At 42.8% G+C, this 21,433-nt stretch overlaps 1 protein-coding gene across 1 annotated transcript in view; it reads left to right on the top strand.

The window, feature by feature from the left end:
• The window catches only part of DNAH7 (dynein axonemal heavy chain 7), a 1,812,153-nt gene that overhangs the window by 253,105 nt on the left and 1,537,615 nt on the right, over positions 1-21,433 (top strand). Inside the window, exons 10-11 of the mRNA XM_086955398.1 lie at positions 720-903; positions 7,674-7,853. Coding sequence (XP_086811524.1) covers positions 720-903; positions 7,674-7,853 — 364 coding nt within the window. The remainder of the gene's footprint in view (positions 1-719; positions 904-7,673; positions 7,854-21,433) is intronic.

The following is a 21,433-nucleotide window of genomic DNA, read 5'->3' as shown; positions in this document are numbered from 1 at the left end:
TCTTTAAAGTTGGTAGACTACTCAAAGGCGGCATCAAACACCTGCATGCTGCTCACATTGTGTGTTCGTCTGAGTTGGTCAAGTCAAGTAGGGCTTACAGATAGTTACACCATTGCACTGATGAAAACATATGGTAAGTTTACAAGACTTCCTTCTGTACCTTCCATTTTAGGAAGTAACGGCTTCGAGACATATTGGTTTAGTGAATGGAGGTAGGGCTAGCAATGGCCAAAACATGACAAGAGTAATATAATCTACAGCGAGGCTGCAGGATTAGACCTATTTAGTATGGTGGAAGATGGGGCAGACACAGGTGGGAGAGTGAGCAAACAATTAGAGAGGAAGAGAAATGGGTGATAAAAATGGAAATGTGCATACGTGACTAGAAACTGGAAGAAATGTAGCCAGTTATTTAACACTGTGTGTAAAATACCGAGCAATATGACACTGAGTAACAGAGTAGAGCAAACTTGAAAAGCGCAGAAGACATTAATCATACGACCAATAAAAACCTAGCTACGGCTCATTTTACATTCTATATTTGTTGTGCTCCCAGTTTCTGCCTATGTTCCTGATCGATTGAGTCTTTCTGATTGAGGGAGGAGTGCGGGGAAGGCTTGGTTGAGCATCTGCTAGTGATCCTGACTTGGCTTATTGGAAAATTAATTAATTTTTCAAGATTATAACTAACAGAGCAAACATATCTCATTTATTTTAAGATGGTTTCCTGAAGTGCAAAATATCTACTACCAAGGAAACAAACGGAAGCAAGTGCCAAGTAACGCCAACAGTGCAAAACTAGAATCTTTCTTCAACACTGCTGCTGCTTTGATGACGTCACAACTACAAAGTTTAGCCCTGCTCTCCATTCAGGACTATACTGATTTGATTGTCAAGTCTCCAGTAAGTAAGATCTGCTGGTACTAAAAACAAAGTAATGTCCATTTTAAAAATAGGCATTTTCTTCATGTTGTAATGTGAGGCAAGGATAAGTCTTTTAATGTTGAGTACTTGGTTAGAGCCTGAGATTGTTGAGATTTTAAAGGTGGATTTACTCTTGTAAAAAAGCAATGGCAAAGCCAATACATCTAATGTGATAAAACGCACAAACACAAGCATGTAGAAATTCTGTTTGCTTAAGCTTACCGTATTAAAGCCAGACCTGTTGGCTTTGACAATGCTCGTTGTTAGACTGGGTGTCCTTGACATGTTTTGCCCTGACGTTTTGCCTTCTGACCTCCTATTTCGCTGACTTCGCGTTTGCTGGCTTTAGGATTCTAGGCACTTTACCACACTCTAATCAGTGCTAAAGTGTATATGCTCTGTACTCTAAACACTGTAACATTGGATTATCGGTTTGCGGGCGGCTGCTCCAACCCGGCATACCGAGTGGAGCTCGCCATAACGGACTTCGCGTCGATCCAGTCCTTCCTATACGGTAGCCCGGTGTTGTAGACTCTACCCCCTGTCAAGAGGAAGGTACTTATGGATTGGCGCACAGCCCTGCGCCATGTGCGGTGGAACCGTAAGCTTACTCGACAAACCCCGCTCTGGAACGGGGCCTGGCTATGTGAGGTCTCGTCCCTGCAGGGGTTCCCCCGCTGGGATCTCATTGGAATCTCGTTGCTTGGAGACGTATGGGTGGGAGACCACATTCGATCCTTTGTCGACCTGCAACAACAACATGCCCTTCACCATTCCCAATTCTATAAATATTTACAACTCAGACATGCCCTCCCTGTACACATTCCATCCCCTGCCTCTTTTCCAGAGTTCAGCCCGCTGGAGGCTCAGGTGATGACGGGAACCTGGGGAGAGGAGGAGTGTCCCGCATATACCGGTCACTGGTGAATAATGGTCCCGCATCCCTGTACCGGCTCGGGGCTCGATGGGAGGGATGATTGGGTCCCCTCGAGGAGGCGGACTAGCGAGATGCCCTTATGGCACCCAAAATCCTGACCACATCCTCCAAGCTGCACCTGGTCCAACTTTATTACCTTCATGTAGTCTACCTCACTCTGTTGCGCCTATTCCGGGCCCGTATGAGACCTTTCCCAGCATGTACGTGCTCTGACGCCGCGCCAGCTGACTTCTATCACATGGTATGGCAATGCCCGGCGTTAGCGCCGTTCTGGAGAGGGGTTGAACTTGAACTCACGCAGGACCTGGGATGGGTGGTTCCCCATGACCCGAGACGTATGCTGCTGGGGGTGTTCGACGGCCTGGATAGCTCCAGGGCAGATAAGCGCTTTCTGGGGACGGCCGTGGCAGTGGCAAAAAGGGATATTGCAGCGCTTTTGTCCCAAGCTAAGGCGCTGACGGTGCAGAAATGGAGGAGGGGACTGGATTGGTGTGGGATGCAGGAGGAGTCTCTCCTCGAGGCCCGGGGTTGTCTGGGATTATTTTGTAAAGTGTGGGGTAAATGGTATAATCTGTTGCCACTGTCATGATCTGTCTAATTGTATGCATCTGCAATGAATATTCGACCTGTAGTGCCCAGCTCAGCCGGGTAGCCCATGTCTTGTTGACTATGTACAAAGCCAAGTTCCTCTCAATGATGATTAATCTGCTGCCAATGAATTTTCGTGTTTTTGAAAATCCAATAAAGGTGATTATCAAAAAAAACATTGGCTTATCGACAATTGGCATGTTTAATTTGCTTGCAAGTCCCCAGTAAAGTTCACTATATGTTCCCAGGGCCTGTAAATTAAATGCTACTAGTGGGCCTGCAGCACTGATTGTGCCACCCACTCAATAGCCCCTTATACATCGCTGAGTCCTGCTATTGAAGATCCTGTGTGTGCAGTTTTAAACTGCCATTTCAAGCTGGCAAATTAAACTCATTGCCAGCCAAAACCTTCCTTTTTATTACATGCAAGTCCCCCCCCTAAGGTTGGCCCTAGGTAGCCTCAAGAGTAGAGTGCAGTGTGTTTAAAAGATAGGACATGCATTTTTGAGTTTTACATGTACTGGTAGTGAAAACCGCTAAATTCGATTTTTCACTGGAGAAAGCTCTGAGCCCGTACATTTTCACTTCTTTTTGTTCCATAGACCTTTGTTGTTCCTGGTGAGGTAAAAGGAAGTTAACATCAATTTCAATCACAGCAACAAATCTAATGTAGTTACACAATAAAGCCAGGACTACTAGATGAAGTTAAAGGGGTTTATTGCAAACTGAGAAGCTCATATAATGAGTCGCAGAAGCATATAGTTATAATTAAAATATCACCAGAATAAATATGAATCTCCTAATAAAATTCAGTCTAAACAATAAAAATCAAACTAGAAACTCTGTGGCAGCAATGCAAAAGATGAGGAAGAGAATCCGAAGATTAAAATGCAAGATCCAATACTCCTGCCTAGTCTTTAGTAAATCTAAGAAATCTATCTTCTCCTACTCAATTCTAACATTCGGGGAGCACTAAATGTATCAAAGTAGCCAGGTCAGGTGTCCATATAATGGAGACTCGTATACAAGTGCTCCAAATCTAAAGAATATTGTGTAGCATGATGTCAAACTCTGAGAGCACTAAAGCCACCTCGTGAAGCCCTAAAGTTATCTGCTCATAACTATGTAACATCAAAATACACACACCCACATCATTGTCTCCTGTACATTCTCATCTCCTTCAGTAGCAATTGGCAATACCCTCCTTTTCTCCCACACCTCCAAATTGGAACATTTGATCAACCTTGAGCATCCTTTTCTCTGTCATGAGAACCTGTCTCCAACTTTGTAAACGTACCTTTTTCTTGCTAAACATTTCCTCCTGTACTTTACTATCGCTACAATACACAATGCCTTTCATTAGTTATTGAAGCCTTGAGTATGCACCTGCAGAGGCGAGAACGTGTAAGTAAACAATTCTCATGTAAAAATTTAAACATTGAAACCCAAAAGCTTAAGGCCTTTGGTTTCACTAAGTATGTTAGCATAACAATTAATGGGCACTTGATATCTGGATATATGTGCACGTATGGTCACAAAATCAGTATGTTAAAATTAACACTCTTTAGATTGAAAAATCATGGTAACAATATACTAGACACATGTCTGAGAGCTACACGTAACATAAACAACTCAAGAGTGCTCTTGTGACCAGTCTATTATTCAACATAATGCAGAGGTCTGTAATTACGAAAAACATTGTGGACCTCTCGCTCACAAATCACCAAAAGACTTATGAGCAGTGGCTCCATTCTTCATTGAGCAGTGAAGCTTGTGTAGTTTGGTGTATATTGGAAATAAATGAGGATGGATCTCGCTTCCAAGGGTGCTTTGGTTGCAAATAAAAAAGCAAATCCCCTTCTCTTTCCTTTTCCCAGTAAATGAGGTTTGGGACACCCAGTGGTAGAAACGTTTGCAGAAAGGTGTTAAGGACCAAATGAGGACAAAGAAAAAAACACAAAAAAACTTGTGAGCAAGAGGTCAATGAGAGCACTTTTGAGTTATTTATGGTATGTGGTACTGCAGTAAAGTGTTATCACGTTTTGTATTTTTTGATGTATAATAGAACATATTAATGTGTTTGACAATTGTTTGAAGGTGGTCCGCAGGACAAGCACAGATGTATATTACAACTGTTTGAATTATTATGAAGTAGATGTGAATAAATACCCAGGTCCAGTCTCTTCATTTACTTGACCCACAATCTAAAATATCATTGGTTTAAAAATGTCATTTAGGGTGACTAGGTATATGTACTGTTAGAAAGTTGGCATTTTCTTGCTTTAACCATTCTGTGTCTCTGTCTGTCTCTGAAGATGCATGTGGGTTAGGGTGACAGCTGGGCATCGTACATTTTCTCTAGACAGTCACACAAAGGGATCTAGGGTGTAACATTTGCATCCTCATGGCCCATCACCAGTCTGATGGACCTTCTTGATGTAAATTGGGAAGCAGGAGAGGACACTTGCACCTGAATACGGCTGTGCCTTTCCCCACACAGAGCTGCAAACCTCCCTGCCCCCCTTATTTTGCCTGGAGCCAGGACCTGAAAGACAGGAAATTTTGTGATATTCAAAGGCCTCCTTTATGTCTCCCCCACTACAAAGGCACATTTGGGAATAAGCATTGGACCCCTGACACCACCAAAGCAGGACTTACTGGAACCAATGACATTCTGCCTAGAAGATGATCTGCTGCCTGTGCTGCAGGAGGGCCATTTTGCTACTGGCTTTGCTGTGTTGGCCTGCTGATTGCTGTGCTATATGAGGGACTGCCACTTTGCCACTTGGTCAGCTGTGTTGGCATGCTGCCTGCTGCTTCTTGCCTTGGAGTGAGAGGGACTGCACTTGCTCTCTACATCCTTTAACTCAAGATTCTCTAAGGGCTTTCTGGCTTGCCTCCTGTTTTCAAGAAGTCTCAGGGTCACAAAAAACATCTGCAACTCTTTTGGTGCTGCTGGACTCTGCAATTCATGAGTCTTACCCTTGCCTGAGGTGGTGCCGCCTTTAGTCCTGAGCCTCGGAAGTGGGTCTGCAGCAGTTTTGCTGCAAAAACCAGCGCATCAACCTGACTGCACAAGAGAAAACGACATAGCACTGTTCGACACCAAAGCAGTACTGAATAGATGAAGACACAGGTCCCGACTGCAAGGCTCACAGATGACACAGCTCCAATCCTGCGCGGCTCAAAGACGATGCAGAACCGATCCTTCGACATCGTCTGCAAAACTCCATGATGACACAGTGATCAGACTGCGTGAATCGTATCCGACACATCGTATTCTTGGCATTGACACATTGCGCCACAAAAGGTACTTTTTCAGAGGACCCTGCGTGGGTTCTGTAGCCGGCCTGCCCTCCATTGCGGTCGGCCTGAACTTTGGATTTGTACTAGTCCCTCGCGACCTCAAGTAACCTATTGACCGCTAGTGACTTCTAAGCACTGTTTTCGCATTTAATCTTTAAAAATTAATATCTTGAGTTCTACTTTTTGTCGTTTTGGTACTGTTTTAGTACTATAAATATAGTCTATTCGTCTAACCTGGTATTTTGTCTTTGTGGTGTCTTCATCGAGTTACTGTAATTAAAGTGTGCACAAATGCTTTACAAATTGCCTCTTAATTTAAGCCTGACTGCTATGTGGCAAGCTACCATTGGGTGAGCAGAGGTTAACTTAGGTTGTGTGTCTGATTCATCCTGACTAGAGTGATGGTCCCTGCTTGGACAGGGTGCATGCTTCTTCTAACTAGAGATTCCATTTCCAACACTTGTTAGATTACTGATGGCACACACACATTAGGGCCTAATGCACAAAAGCATTTATGATTATGGAAAGTAGTAGCACAGGAGACTCTTTTATGAGCTTTTTACATGCCCTTGTGAATCTGCCCCTAACATCCTACTCTGTATTAGTAAAAGTGCAAAGATGGCACAGCCCTTTCTATTTGGCTTATTGAATATGAATAATCCTTAAACTATTTTATTTTGTTTCCATGTTAGTTCTTTTGGGGACAATTCACAAAGGTTAGAGCACATGAAAGAGTAATACAGGAGTACTACTTTATGTACTAGAAAATGCCTTTGTGAATAAGCCTGTGTGCCCCTCTCAAACAGACTAATTGTCACCCTTTTTCTTACATACAGGCAAACACATGGTAGTGGTAAAGGTGTTAAATTGTAGCGACGGCGTATTAATGCTGGTGGTGGTTTTAATGGTGACAGAAATTGCAATTGTGGTGTTAGTTGTGGAAATGGTTTTAGTGGTAGTGATGAGGCATTACAATTTCAAGATATTAAGATGCATTAACACTGTGTAACATTTTGGTAAGCTATACCATGTTTGGTGGCTGTTGGACACTCACCATACCAAGTAAACGGCTCACAAAATACGTCAGTGGGATTGCCAGGTGGTCAGGATTGAAAAGAAACGAGTAGTTCAGGAAGCTGGTCTGAGGAGCTACCAGGCACAGGTGGCTCAAAACGTTAGCCGAGAGTAATATGCACCACATGGAAACACATACAAGGAGGGTGGGCCGAGCAGAATCCAGGACCACCATGACCCATGGGGGGTGGGGGAGTAGGCCATGAGCTGGGTTCTTGCAAGATGCTGAGACGTCTATTTTAGGATCAAACTGCCCTAATGTATAAACACACAAAACCTATTAGGTCAGACATCTTAAGGTCAAGTGCATTCTAGTCATGGAAAAAAAAAATTGAAAAATGTTGTTGTACTAAAAATAATAAATAAAAAGCATAATTTCCTGCATAAAATATATGCATACCACAAATAATTGAATTTGTGGGGATTAAGTTTACTTTTCAGATGTTAAGCAGTTCCTCATGTATTGTAATCAGATTATCTGAAACCAAACAACCAATATAGCAAGATGTGAGAGAAGTATACGTTTGTGGGGAGATGCAAGATGTGATTGACACATTCTCAAAGCAGTGGCTGTAGGGTGCTGACCCCAACAAGCTGATAGCTAAAGAGGGTGACCCAACGCCCAATTTCTGTATTAGAAAATTAGAGATGCACTGTTCAGAAAGACAGAACTAAAAAGCACAGTTTTTCCAGGTATTTCATTCTACAGATGGAACACATTTTATTTGAATAAAGTATGAATTACTCGTCAACTGCAGTGCTAAAATGGTACCGTCAATATCTGATTATTTCTGATTTCATTGTTTAGCAAAAACATGCAATTTTTTGTATTTTTTTGTTTCAGAATTCCATACGGGCCTATGAACATTCAGGTTTCGTTATGAGACTGGTTCTTGACAATGGCTCAATTGTGTTAGAACCAAACTTCGAGGACTATGAAATCGTTTTGTTGAATGTTTATGATGTAATGATAAAAGCCGTCAGTCTTGTGCCAAGGGTTGAAACTAAGCTCTATTCTGAATGGGTAAGAGATTGGTTTACTTATTTTGACCTTCGGGATGGTTATTATCTTGTTTAATTATCGCAATCATTATAAGATCTAATTTAACAGATGCTAAGTTGATACATGTCAAAAGACTAGGAGCAAATAAAAGAGCGAATTTCTCAATGAGTTGAAAGGTCCATGAGTAACAAGTATTGGCAAAACCAATAGATCGTGCATTTTGTTTATAATTTTAAATCAAAATGCAACTTCATTGATTAGCAATTTTGTGTGCAGTGCACTGCTCAGATAGAGAAGTAAAGAATGGGTAGAATTTAGTTATTTACATTTCACACGTTTAGGAATAATAAAGTGCATTTTATGTCAATAGGGAAATGTCAGAAATGGGGTTCACACATGATGTGATGAGCAAAGAATTATTCTTATTGTAAGGACAAATAACATTCAGGAAAATCAGGGACTAGATTTTAGTTTGAGGAGGATCAGAATAAGGAGTGGCAAAGTGGTAATCTGTTGAGAACCCATTTGCTGTAAAACATTGGCAGACCATGGGGTACAGCTTAATGAGAGCCCAACCCACACACTGCAGATGGCATCTCTTATAAAGGCCTCGCCTTCATGGCTCTTCATACTCGGAACAGTGCTCTTACAACCTTTGTTTACTTCCTAACACTATCCCATAACCAAAGCAATACCAAGCAAGCACAGGTGACAAGCGCTGCCGTGTCATTCATATCTTTGTATGGGTGTCAATTAGTTGTGTCGATTCTGTAAATAGCACACATTTTTTTTTAAATCTTTATTTTCCAGTTTTAATACACAATAATCAGGGAACAATATTGAAGCGATACAGTGTCAGGTGTTTCGTCATAATAAACATAATAGGTGCAAATGCCGCTACCAATGGATAAGACAACTATTTGGTCAAAACATACGGATAAGACAATATGTTTGATGGTTTTTAATCCAATTCATTTATTTCTTTCTTATTTTTGAATTTTTTCACTCTTGTTTAGGTGTATGATTTAACAGATTTTTATACAAATGTTAAAACCTGGTGTACACAACACGAAATGTGACATTCAATATATCAAAAACAATTCTCATATTTACAAAAATTTTTACATTCTATTGTACATTCATCCACACTCATTCATCAATCATACCAATGCAAACAACACAACTTTGGCCCATAACATAAAGTGACTTTATGTCATAAGCCAAAGTTACAAATTAACAATTGAAGATAAATTGGAAATTGTGTATATATATGTTTCAAAACACGTATTGGCTTTTTGTTGTGAATACTGAGATTCCAGCATATATTGCACCATTGATGTTTCTTTGTGTTGTTTGCATTGGTATGATTGATGAATGAGTACTCACCCGCACTCACACTGAACCCCCTCGGCAATTGGGGACCCGGAAGGCCCTGTCCCCGATGCGGTCCCCCAGTAAAATGGTACACTCCAGGACGGGCGTGCTCAACACACGCCGGCCCGCTGCCCGGCTCAGAGAGCGCCTCGATGGGGTGCGGGGGAGGGCAGCCTCGCAACTATGGGGAAAGCAATACCGGCATTGGGAACTGACTGGCGGCCCCCACTCACCTCACAACCAGGCCGCTGCAGCTCTCCACTGCAGCGTCCGCAAGGCCACAGGCCGTGGCTCCGGATCTTGTCTCCCCTTCATGCAGCAAATAGAATCTCCGGAACAGAGCATCGCCACGGCTACTGGAAGATATTGCTGGATACCTCTTCGCCTCATGAGATCAGTGTGGAGCTTTCTGCTCCATTAATTGTGGCTTTTTATGGTGTAAAAGAGCGTGTAGCGAGTCCGGCTGACGGAGCTTCAAGGGCAAGCGGCCATCTTGGACGCTTGCGTGGCCTCGCCCCACCTACCTCACATTAATATTACCCATATAATCCAATGTATTGTAAAAAGTTAAAAGTATGTCTTATAACAGCGTATCTTAGATATATATATATATTTCCCATTAACCTTATACAAAACACATATCTATTATACACTAATACATCGTATTTTACACAATAAAAACTATTTTCAATTTTGTGGTGTATATACATTTCATGTAGGAGGGTAATTTCTCGAGCAAGCACTATTTGTTCTCTTTTTCATCAATATGAAAGCCACATTTCTTTGCTTGTTTTCTAAATTTGACCACCTCCTTTCGTATGATATTTATTAGTTTAAGTATAATTCTTCAGTATTGGATCTTTCATAGATTCACCTGCTTGAATCATTCCCTGTCCTCGAAGTGGGAGTCCCATGGTGCCATACTTATGCAGCACGTATCACTATTATTGGCTATAATGGCAATGGAAAAGGCAGTTTAATAGCCTATCTATGTCGTTTTTTTTTTAAAAGGACCAAACGTGAACTATAACAAATCAGGAGACAGCACCATCTGAAACACTCCCAACAGAGGCTGAGTTCCTGAGATTGTCTATGCATGTCTTGTGAAGAAAGTCTCCCTGGGCTCTGCTGAGTCTCTTCAGCTATTACTTCTTTTTGGATCATCCAACATTATGTTTGATGTTTAATTTCTCTGTCCCTGGAACTAATATGTCAGAGAAGCAGAAAACAAGATAAAGGACTACAAAATATGTCTAACCTTTTCCTCAAAAACTCTCATGTTTTAAAGAGATGAGGCTATTATTGTGGCTACTGATACTGAAATCTGTCACTTCTGATGAAGACATTGAGGACCTCATAGGAGTGATCAAAGGGAGAGGTTGTACCAAGAGTCTTCCGAAGGCATGCAGAAAAGCCATAAAAAAGACTTACCATGAGTCTTCATATGGCACTTCTCACAGAGAGAGAAAAATTGGAAAAAACTTCATCAAAGGCAGACCCTACAACCCCCTCTTCAGCTCTGACAGTACATCAGAGAAATACTCATAACCTGCCCACCTATTTGTCCACTTCTGCCTCGTCGACGATGATCTTGATGACAATACGAACCACGACGAAAGCACTGTAGTTGTAAACAAGAACCAAAGACACATAACCCTTTAGAATTTAATGTCAAGAATGAAGGGGACTAATAAAATATTAAGAGATAATATGAGGAGCCACTACACCACTTGGCTCCACCCTCAACTTCAGAGTATCTATAGTGCTAGAACTACAGGGCACTTTACAGGATTACTACAAACACTTTCCTGAGCGTGCAAGATTACATCGTGTCCGATATGTCAGCATCCTCCGATGCTCCTGGCACTACAAGAATGACCACAGTGTCAAATATTCCCATGCATCCTAGGAATGTTCCGTCACCTCCGGTGATGATAGAGAGAGGTCCCACAACTGAAGCAGTCCCCACCAGATGAAGTTTGATGATCTCCACACCCTTAGGGAACAAGCAGCCAAACGCTTCCAACTTCCAATTGCAAACACGCACTTGGTTTGTTTTCTTTATGATTTTAAATAGAATGGCTGTGAGACCTATTCCAATTGTAGATATATCCTGGAGGAATTACAATCATGGGAAACCCTGTCATTCCTAACACCGCCTGGCTAGCAAGGGGAGTTTCTCAACTATATCCCTTGCTAGTGTATGGTCTGCCAATTCACTCTCAGTACAGGCAGGTATATCCGCCAGATGTGGTCAGACATTGCCACAAACATAGAATTTCTGCTAAGAGACAGTAGGGCCAGAGACAAAGAAGATTCTACAGGGGGCAAACTGTCCTCATCAGAAAACATAGATTGTACTATAGACATAGTTTCATTAGGATTCCTACAATTGGCTGGGTCATTGTTCCTTAATCGACAAGGTTGGTTCAAGGCCACAACATTTAGAACCTGATTTACAAATATATCTAATATTTTTCCCTAACCATGGCGACGCTCTGTTTGGCAAGCACTTTGACGATGCATTGAAAGCAGTCAAGACTGACTCTGACACCGCAAGATCTTTTTGCACATTACAATTTTCAAAGAAATACCCTTTAGAGGGACCCACAAAAGAGACACATCCATATCAAGGAGGATACCAGGGGTAGCAGACTTAATAACCCTCTCAGTATCCCTTAGGCTAGCTCACCCTACAGAGACAACATTCCAATGCTGCTTATGCCATCCTGTGGGAGAAAGAATTCCAAAATTATGTAATCTATGTGCCGAAAATAGCATCATTAAAATAAGTCCTGCATCTCATCACATATGGTCCGACATTACAGTTCACCCAAATTCCACCCACCACTCCACCAAAGCGAAGGCGCCCACCTCCTCTGCTTCGGAAGGATGTGCTATCTATGCTAACCAAAGGTTACATAGAGAAAGGTCCACAATCTCAGCAAAGAACAGGCTTAAGAGGAGTGGCAATCCATCATAGACCTCCGGAAATTAAACCAGCATTTCCAGAAACAATCCTTTTACATTTTCATGCTCCTTGACTCAACATGGCAGCTCTGAAGTTACAGGATTCATACTTCCACATCCCCACCCACACATCAACGTTCTCCCATTTGGTGTCAAATGCATTTTTCCCTATAGCTTAGCCCCTGTGGCACCTTTTTTCAGGAAGGATGGCCATCAGGTCTTCGCCTACCTCGACAGCTGATTGATAAAAATTCCAACAGCATTTCAAGTATCCAAGGCCACAGAGGCTTTCCTAAAGTTGTTTTACAAACTAGGTATCATTTGTGAATTATTAAAGATAATCAACTTATCCATACAAGATGATACTGTTCCTGGGCCACAACACTAGATAATGTACAAGACAATGTACAAGACAAAGACTTTTGATCCCAAGACAAGCCACGAAGGCTCTAGGAATTGGTTCTCGAACTATTCAAAAAAATAAACATTTCAATAGGTTTGTTCAGTAAGCTTTGGGGCATCATGTTCTCTGAGATCAATATATTCGCTCCTGCACGCTTGAAAATAAGAGAATTACAGGAACAGCTACAAAAACAATAGATTTAAATAAAAGGATTGTTCAAGGGCCTGGTGAACTTCACCCCAGGTATAATGGAAGCTCTAGCCTGGTGGTCCCAGACCTCCCACCGTTCAGATGGCCTCACATTCTTACCCCAAATGCTTCACTTGATAATGACTATGGATTCCTACCTGAAGAGCTGGGGCAGTCATTTACAGAACCTGCAAATTCAGGGAAAGTGGTCTCCACTCCAGAAGAGCACACATATCAATTGCCGAGAGCTCAAAGCTATCTAACACAGTCTCCAAGCTATCTTGCCTATGATAGCAACGTATTTGGTGTTAGTTTGCACGTGCAATACCACCAGCATACAATACATGAACAAACAAAGCAGCACAAAATCACTGGTGCTGTGCAAGGAAGTTTGAAAAATCTGGAGCCTGGCTAGCAACATACAGAATAAGTTTTTGGGTCGAACAGGTTTCCAGGACTAGCAATATCTTAGCAGACTTGCTAAGCAGAACTAGAAATCAGTCAACGCTAAATATGATCTTCTCTTTCTGGGGCAAATTGGCTCTAGATCTCTTTGCAGCAAACAAACACTTCAAATGACAGTTCCATGTAAGGTGGCATCTACATCCAGGATCCTGTGAGAATACCTTTCGACATATGATCCAAGATCTATTCCTACCTTTCCCACCGATACCTTTAATACCAAAGGTTCTCAGTAAGAGGAAAGCAGAGTGTTGTCGTCTCATCCCGATAGCCCCCAGGTGGCCCATGCAGCCATGGTTCGTGTAGCTTCTAGTGCTATTGGATTGCAACCACGTTCACCTACTAACATCCTGTAAGCTTTAGATGATGAACTAAGTCCAGGTCCTTCACACTCACCTGACCTCTCCCCTCTTATTCACACAGCTCCTAAATTTAATGAATACAAATATCTCAATATTCCTCAGGACTGTAGGTATGTTCTCTCCAAATCAAAGCGGAAGCCACGATATAGACATGTAAACCGTAATGGAAACCTTTCTGCCTATGGCGCTTGAAATCAAACGTGCATTCTCTACTAGTGTAACCACCTGGCAGATAACTATTCTATCTCCTCTCGCTATCTCAGTCGCTGTTGGTACATACATCTGTTAAGGTACGGCTTGTAGCAATATCAAGATATAGTCACTCATATTTCTCTCTTTCTGCTCTTGCAGAATCAACAAACAGTTCACGAAAGAGATATTCAGAGTTTTCCCCCCCCCAGGACTAGCACCTGAACATAGTTCTATTTCAACTCATGAAGAGTTCATTCGAACCCATACACAGAGCAGACCTCATACATGAAAGGTTGCTTGGTTATTAGTGCCCACTCCAGCCAGGCGTGTAGAGGGGATACAGGTTTTCTCAACTCAAGAACCCTTTGTGTGCCTCACAGGCAATTTTGTACTTCTCAGAATCAAGAAAAGATTTATTTTTGAGGTTTCTTTCGATTTTCACCTCAATGAACCTATAATATTTCAGACTTTCTTCCCGAATTCAACATCACTATTTGAGAGGTCTAGTCATTCGCTAGGTAGCAAAAGAGAACTAAAATTCTTATTATATCACACTAAACAACTCATAAGAACTGACCCATTGTTTTATTTAGATGAACACATTTGTAAAGGTGCTTCAGTCAGGATGGAAACTATCACATTTGATTAATTTCAGCTACAATCCAGCTGGTAAGCTACTCACAGCAAAAACTAGGGTGCACTCAAATGTGGCAGTTTTCACCTCAAATACTTTGCGGAAGTGCCTCTTGAGAAGATATGTCACACTGCGACTTGAAAGAGTGTGAATATACATACACACATTCTATTTTTGCCTTGAATTGGAACAGTGCAGTGATACAGTGGTTGGGCAGATTTAACTGCTCCACCTATTTCAGTAATGGGAGACCCTTTTGTTTCTATGTGTTTATGCAGGTTTTAATGCACGATCTATCTATCTATCTATCTATCTATCTATCTATCTATCTATCTATCTATCTATCTATCTATCTATCTATCTATCTATCTATCTATCTATCTCTCTATCTATCTCTCTATCTATCTATCTATCTATCTATCTATCTCCGGGACTGGGAAGGCGGTTGGAGGAATATTGAATATATATCAGTGAATATATTTATATATTCACTGAAAAAACCATAGTTTTTGGGGTGTTATAGTTAGCTGGACATTTCACTAATTCCTCCGTTATAGTTAGATGTACTAAGTGCAACTCGCGCACCCGCAATCCACTGCTGATGATGTCACATATTACATCATTCATGACATGGTCAGTGACATCACTGATGACGTCACTGATGACATCTCAGATGACATCACTGATGACATCATAAAGTGAATGGGGTTTGGTACAATATTTAAATAAGTATTTTGAAAGGTTATACTAGTGTATGATGATTTGTATCAGATTGTCACTTGGATGATGACATCAGTGATGTCATTTTAGATGTCATCAGTGATGTCACTGATTATGTCATGAACGATGTAATATGTGACGTCATCAGCAGTAGATTGCGGGCGTGCGAGTTATACTAGTTATACTAACTATAACCGAGGAATTTCAATGGTTTTGTACGAGTGAAATGTCCAGCTAACTAGAACACCTCTAAAACCTATGTTTTTTTCAGTGAATTTCTAAGGTTTTTTAAATGCTAATTCCTAGCTATAATATGTCTGAAACCTATGGTTTTTCCATTGAATTTCAAATGTTTTTTAAATGCTAATTACTAACTATAACATGTCTGAAACCTATGTTTTTTTAGTGAATTTCAAAGGTTTTTAAATGACAATTATTAAATTTATTAACTATTATATTTATTTTTTGATACTGATTTACTACATTTTTTAAAACTATTTATTTTTAGATATTTTATTTTTTAAATTACGTTACAATTACATTACTATTTATACTTTCTCAGAATGAATTACTTTAGTTTAAATACTTTGCAAATAGGCAATAGACGTGTAAGTACAGTAGTTACAGTTGTTGCAATGGGCAACACAATGCAACATTGAGCTCAATAGGAATTTCTAGTTAAATGCAATTAGTTACTTTATGGATTACTTTTCTAACCACACTATTGGATCCTAGATTCAGTCCTGGGACATCTCCTGTAAAAAGTTGAGTAAAAGCGTTTTGGTGACAGTAGTTATTTTTAAGGAATATTATTGTATTTTAATAGTTGACACAAACTTTTTCACATAGAATCACCAATGTTATCCTATTGCAGGAAATTCACTTAGCAGGTAAGTAGTGCTATCGTTACTTTTTCTTACTCAGTGGTGGATCCTGGATCCAGGACTGGAGCATCTCCTGTAAACAGTTGAAAGAATGCGTTTAAGTCATACAGGCGATTTTTAAGGAATATATGTAGTTTGTGAAAATCAACACTTGGAAACTTTTCTGGTGAAAACCAGACAATGGATTCCTATGGAAGGAAATAGAAGTTACTGTTAAGTACGGTTAGAATGACTTTTCAGGGTCAGTGCTGGGCTAAAAGATGCAGCACTGGGTTCTCTCCTGATAACAGGTGAGTAAATCGGAATTTGTTGTTAGGATGATTTTAGGTGAATATTTTAAAGTTCCAAAACTCCACACTTTGAAGAATTTTCAAGTGAAACCAGTTAATGTTTGCCTATGGAAGAAAATTCAAGTGACTGGTAAGTATTGTTGGAATTACTTTTCAGGATCAGTGCTGGGCTTAAAGATGCAGCACTGAGGTCTCTCCTGATAACAGGTGGGTAAATCGGAATTCGTAGTACGGCTGATTTTAGAGGGATATTTTAACATTCCAAAACTCCACACTTAGAAGAATTTCCAAGTGAAACCAGTTAATGTTAGCCTATGGAAGGAAATTCAAGTTACTGGTAAGCATTGTTAGAATTACTTTTCAGGCTGAATACTGGGCTCAAAGATGCAACACTGAAGTCTCTCCTGGTAACAGGTGAGTAAATCGGAATTCCTAGTTCGGCGGATTTTACTTAAGTCCAGTATATATAGAGCCACTTTCTTACACCATCCCCTCCCTTCACCACTGTGCAAACACGCCCTGTGGCACATTTTAAATTGGGAAAATAATTCCCCTTCAATCCTGAGGCTCCCTAGGCTCCAACTAGCCCACTAGGTACATCCAGTAAGCGCCACAGAGCTGTGTAGCAAAGAGATGTAAAAAAGGGCACAGCCTAGACCACCTCTCTGCAACACAGCACAGTGGTGCTTACTGGAAGCACCTGGTGGGCTAGTTGGCCCCCAGGGTCCTTCAGAATTGAAGGGGATTTTTTTCCCCAACTTAAAACGTGCCACAGGGCGTGTTTGCACATGTCATCTCAGGGCCCGTCCCCTCCCTTCACCACTGTGTAAACGCGCCCTGTGGCCGTTCTAAGTTGGGAGATTAGGTTCCCTTGAATCCTGAGGGTCCCTAGGGACCAACTAACCCACTAGGTGCCTCCAGTAAGTGCCACAGAGCAGCAGAGAGGTGTAAAAATGGGCGTGATCTCCAAACACCTCTGTGCAACGTAGCTCCCTGGTGCATACTGGAGGTACTTGGAGGTACCTGGTGGGCTAGTTGGCCCCCAGGGACCCTCAAGATTGAAGAGGAATTAATTCCTCAACTTAAAACGCACCTCAGGCAGCGTTTGCACAATGGTGAAGGAAGGGGGTGGGGCCTGAGGTGACATGTCTGCAAATACACCCTGTGGCGCATTTTAAGTCAGGAAATTCATTCCTCTTCAATTCTGAGGTCCCCTGGGGGCCAACTAGCCCACCAGGCACCTCCAGTATGCGCCAGGGAGCTGCATTGCAAAGAGGTGTTCAGAGGCCATGCCCCTTTTTATAACACTCTGCAGCGCAGCTCCGTGGCGCTTACTGGAGGTACCTGATGGGCTAGTTGGCCCCCAGGGGACCTCAGGATTGAAGAGGAATTATTTCCCCAACTTAAAACACGTCACAGGGCGTGTTTGCACACATATCACCTCAGGCCCGGGCCCCTACCTTCACCACTGTGCAAATGCACCCGTGGCGCATTTTAAGTTGGGGGATTAAGTCCCCTTGAATCCTGAGATCAACTAGTGGCCAACTAGCCCACCAGGTACCTCCAGTAAGCGCCACGGAACTGCGTTGCAGAGAGGTGTAAAAAGGGGCGTGGCCTAAGAACACCTCTCTACAATGCTGCCCCCTGGCGCATACCGGAGGTTACTGGTGGGCTAGTTGACCCCCAGGGACCCCCAGTATTCAGGGGGAATTTGTTCTCCATCTGCAAACGCTCCCTCCCCGCCCGCTATAGCAAACTACTGTGCCCTGGGGGTAGCGGTCCCCAGGGCCATCACAAGGCTCCAGGAGGGGGGCCGCGTGGCCCCCCCTCCCACCATCTGCAAAGCCCCGGGGGTGGTGGTCCCCGGGCCTAGGGGGTCCATCACGGACCCCCTAATTTAAATATTTAGTGCCCCTGGGAGGTGGCGGCCTCTGGGGCGTGTGAGGGGGCTTGAGCCCCCCCACACAGGTTATCTTTTTTTTTTTAAAAGCCCCGAGGGGTGGCGGTCACCGGGGCTGCGGGGGGCCTGAGAGCCCCTGCAACAAATTTAAAGAAGCCCCGGGGTGGCGGTCCCCAGGGCTGGGGGGGCCTGAGAGCCCCCCACCTAATTTCAAGAAGCCCCGGGGGTGGCCGTCCCCGGGGCTGGGGGAGGGCTTGAGAGCCCCCCGCACAAAATTTAAGAAATCCCCGGGGCTGGTGGTCCCCAGGGATGGGGGGCCCCTCTGGGCCCCCTTTACATAAGTATTGCCCCTTGGGGCCATTTACCAAAGAAGAGCGGGAGCCCGTGCTTCGTTTTTTTTTCTTATCGGCAAGATCCGCACATCCTGCACGGATTTTGATGATTTTTTTTAAAAATATTCTTTTTTTGGGACCCCCTGAGCAGGCCTAAGGGGTCAGGGTGTTTCTACCCTGCCCCCTTAATGCGTTTTGTGCTTTTTTTTATTAGGTTCTACCGAGGCACAAGATGGCTGCCAACACTTCCTGGTTTGAAGTGTTGACAGCCAATTAGAATACAGCTCGTGCACGGCAGGGTGCGCGGATCCTCTGAGGCCATATATATATATGTACTTTTGATTTTCTCAGGAACTACTTAACGGATTTACATTATTTAAGCAAAAGGCACGAGTCTGAACCAAAGACTACCTATTTGCCAAATTTGGTGTAATTCCTTTCAGCAGTTCATGCTGTAGCCGCAATGAACGGTTCCTATGAAAAATTGAATGGGGAAAACACGTTTTGGGACCCCTCTTTTTTCTCAGCCCCCGCTTCATGAATCACCCCAAAACTTTCAGGATAGGTGCGGACCAGGGTGCCCCACCAGTTTTGACAATGTTCCAGAGATTCGTCAATCGGCGCCAAAGTTATTCCAAATAGAATGTTGTTGATTTCCTATGGAAAATAGGTCCTAACTATAACTACCTACTGGCGACCGCCAGTATGTAATTATATATATATTCTAGCTCCAGACTTTTGCACCAACTCCGTGCACTCAAGAACGGGTGCTTTCCAGCGGGAGGTGCATCCGCTTAAATGACTGCTTCCAACCTCGCACTCTTCGGTACAGAAAAAAGCACTCACCAGGGTGAGTCCAAAATTAATTTATTTACGGTCTCACAAACACAACCATTGGTTGCGTTTGTGAGTCCGTAAATAGTAGTAGTTGCGTTTGCAGAGTGGTGGAGAAAGGTGTCTGGGCCTCTGACCAGCTGTCCGGAATCCTGCTGTCTAGGACTTAAACAAAGTATCAGGAGGGCTTCTTGGCCTCCTAGCCCCCCCCCCCCAGGAGAAAAGTGGACATTATCCCCCAACCACTAGTGCGCCAGGAAGTTTGTTTGCAGAGTGGTGGAGAAAGGGGGCGTGGCCTCCGAAGACCTCTTTGCAATCCTGTTGTGTGGTACTTACTGGAGGTAACAGGAGGGGTTACCTCCAGTAAGACCAATACAGCTGGATTGCTGAAAGGTCGTCCGAGGCTATGCCCCCTCTCTCCACTACTCTGTAAACATGCATCCTGGCACACTATTGGTTGGGGGGGGGGGGAGTCCTCTTTAATGTTGAGGCTCTCAGGAGTGAAGTGGAATTAAGTCCCCAACCAGTAGTGTACCAGGAGGCACGTTTGCAGAGTGGTGGAGGAAGGGGCGTGGCCTCCAAAGACCTCTCAGCACTCCCCCTATGTGGGACTTACTGGAGGTAGCAGGAAGGCGTGTTGGCCCCCAAGGACCCTCTGGAGACAAGGGGACAACATCCCTCAACCAGCAGCGCCGCAGGAGGTGCATTTGCAGAGTGGTGAGAAAGGGGGCAGGCCTCAGGCAAGTTTCTGGACTTTTTTTTTCTTTTCTTTTTTAGGGAAAGGGGCTGCGTAGGTCATATATATATATATATATATATATATATATATATATTCCTAACTATCTACTGGCTAACGCGAGTAGGATATAAATATTTTATTAAATTGTATATGAATATGTTATGTACATATTTTCTACCCACCATCTGCTATTTGCACTGATACTATATGAAAGATCGAGTAATGGAGAAGAAATAAAGTTGTAGCCGCAGTTCTCCAGCATTGGTATCGTTCATTGATTCACATGCGATGCACCCTTTATAGCTCAGGGTTATTTATTCCCACTTTTGCTTGAAAATCTGAGTAACTTAGCCTCTGAGAGTGTTATAGAGGGTGCTGTTACCTGATTGGTTCAAGTTTGGTCCATTTATAAAAAAGGACATAAATAGGCTATTAAACTGACTTTTTCATTTCCATTATAGCCTTTGATAGTGAAACATACTGAAGGATACCAATACTGGAGAACTGCAGTTACAGGTAAATAACTTCTTTTTTTTATCATTCCTCATCAAAATATACCAAAAGGACCTAAAGTTAGATACAATGCAATTATACATCCCTGACAAGGCAGCATGAAAAGTTGTCATTTTAGCAGCCGCAAAGTCTCCAATTGGGCCTTTGTAACCATGAAAATGCTGTTTCGTATTTACTACTTCCATTTTAGCGGTTGGAAAGGTTTTTACTTCGCCTAAAATGGGATACTGAAGTGATATAGATTTGGTATGAGGAAGGATAGTGTTTTAGCTGTCTCTACTAAATTGGTTTCCAAAATGGGATGTACGGCTCCCGTCTTTTACAGCGTCACCTGGTCCCCACAGCTAAACCTAAAAAGGTCCTTGTCAACTCTTCAGAGCTTCCTAACAAGGATGGACATTGTGCTTCAATGGCTTCTGATTCAGAAAAGGGGGTGGTGATGGACAGAGTATCTGAATTAAGCAGAACACTTGTACCCAGTCAACAGATCACGGCTTGATCCATCACCGTTTTTTAGCTCACTGCACCATCCCAGCTCAGAACCCGGCTACATGCAAATTAGTCTGTCCCTGGCCCAGTGCATCATGGGAACAGGGCAGACCAAACTACCAAGCCAATTCTTTTACTGGAAAGGAAACAAGCTTCAATGCCTTCTGGTCACCTCCGAGTGGCATAGACTATGTCCCCGCTACTTGTAGGTTCTCCTCTTCAAGAATCCACACTTGGATTCCACCGGACATCTTCACAGATTTCTCCAGAGGCCTTTCTTCCCAAGTCAACCAGCCATGGGTGGAGTTGCTCTC

The sequence above is a fragment of the Lissotriton vulgaris genome, chromosome 2_1 (genome assembly GCF_964263255.1).
Source record: "Lissotriton vulgaris chromosome 2_1, aLisVul1.2, whole genome shotgun sequence".
Classification (NCBI taxonomy): domain Eukaryota; kingdom Metazoa; phylum Chordata; class Amphibia; order Caudata; family Salamandridae; genus Lissotriton; species Lissotriton vulgaris.
Note: the sequence above shows the minus strand (reverse complement) of the source record. Positions and strands in the feature narration are given on the sequence as shown.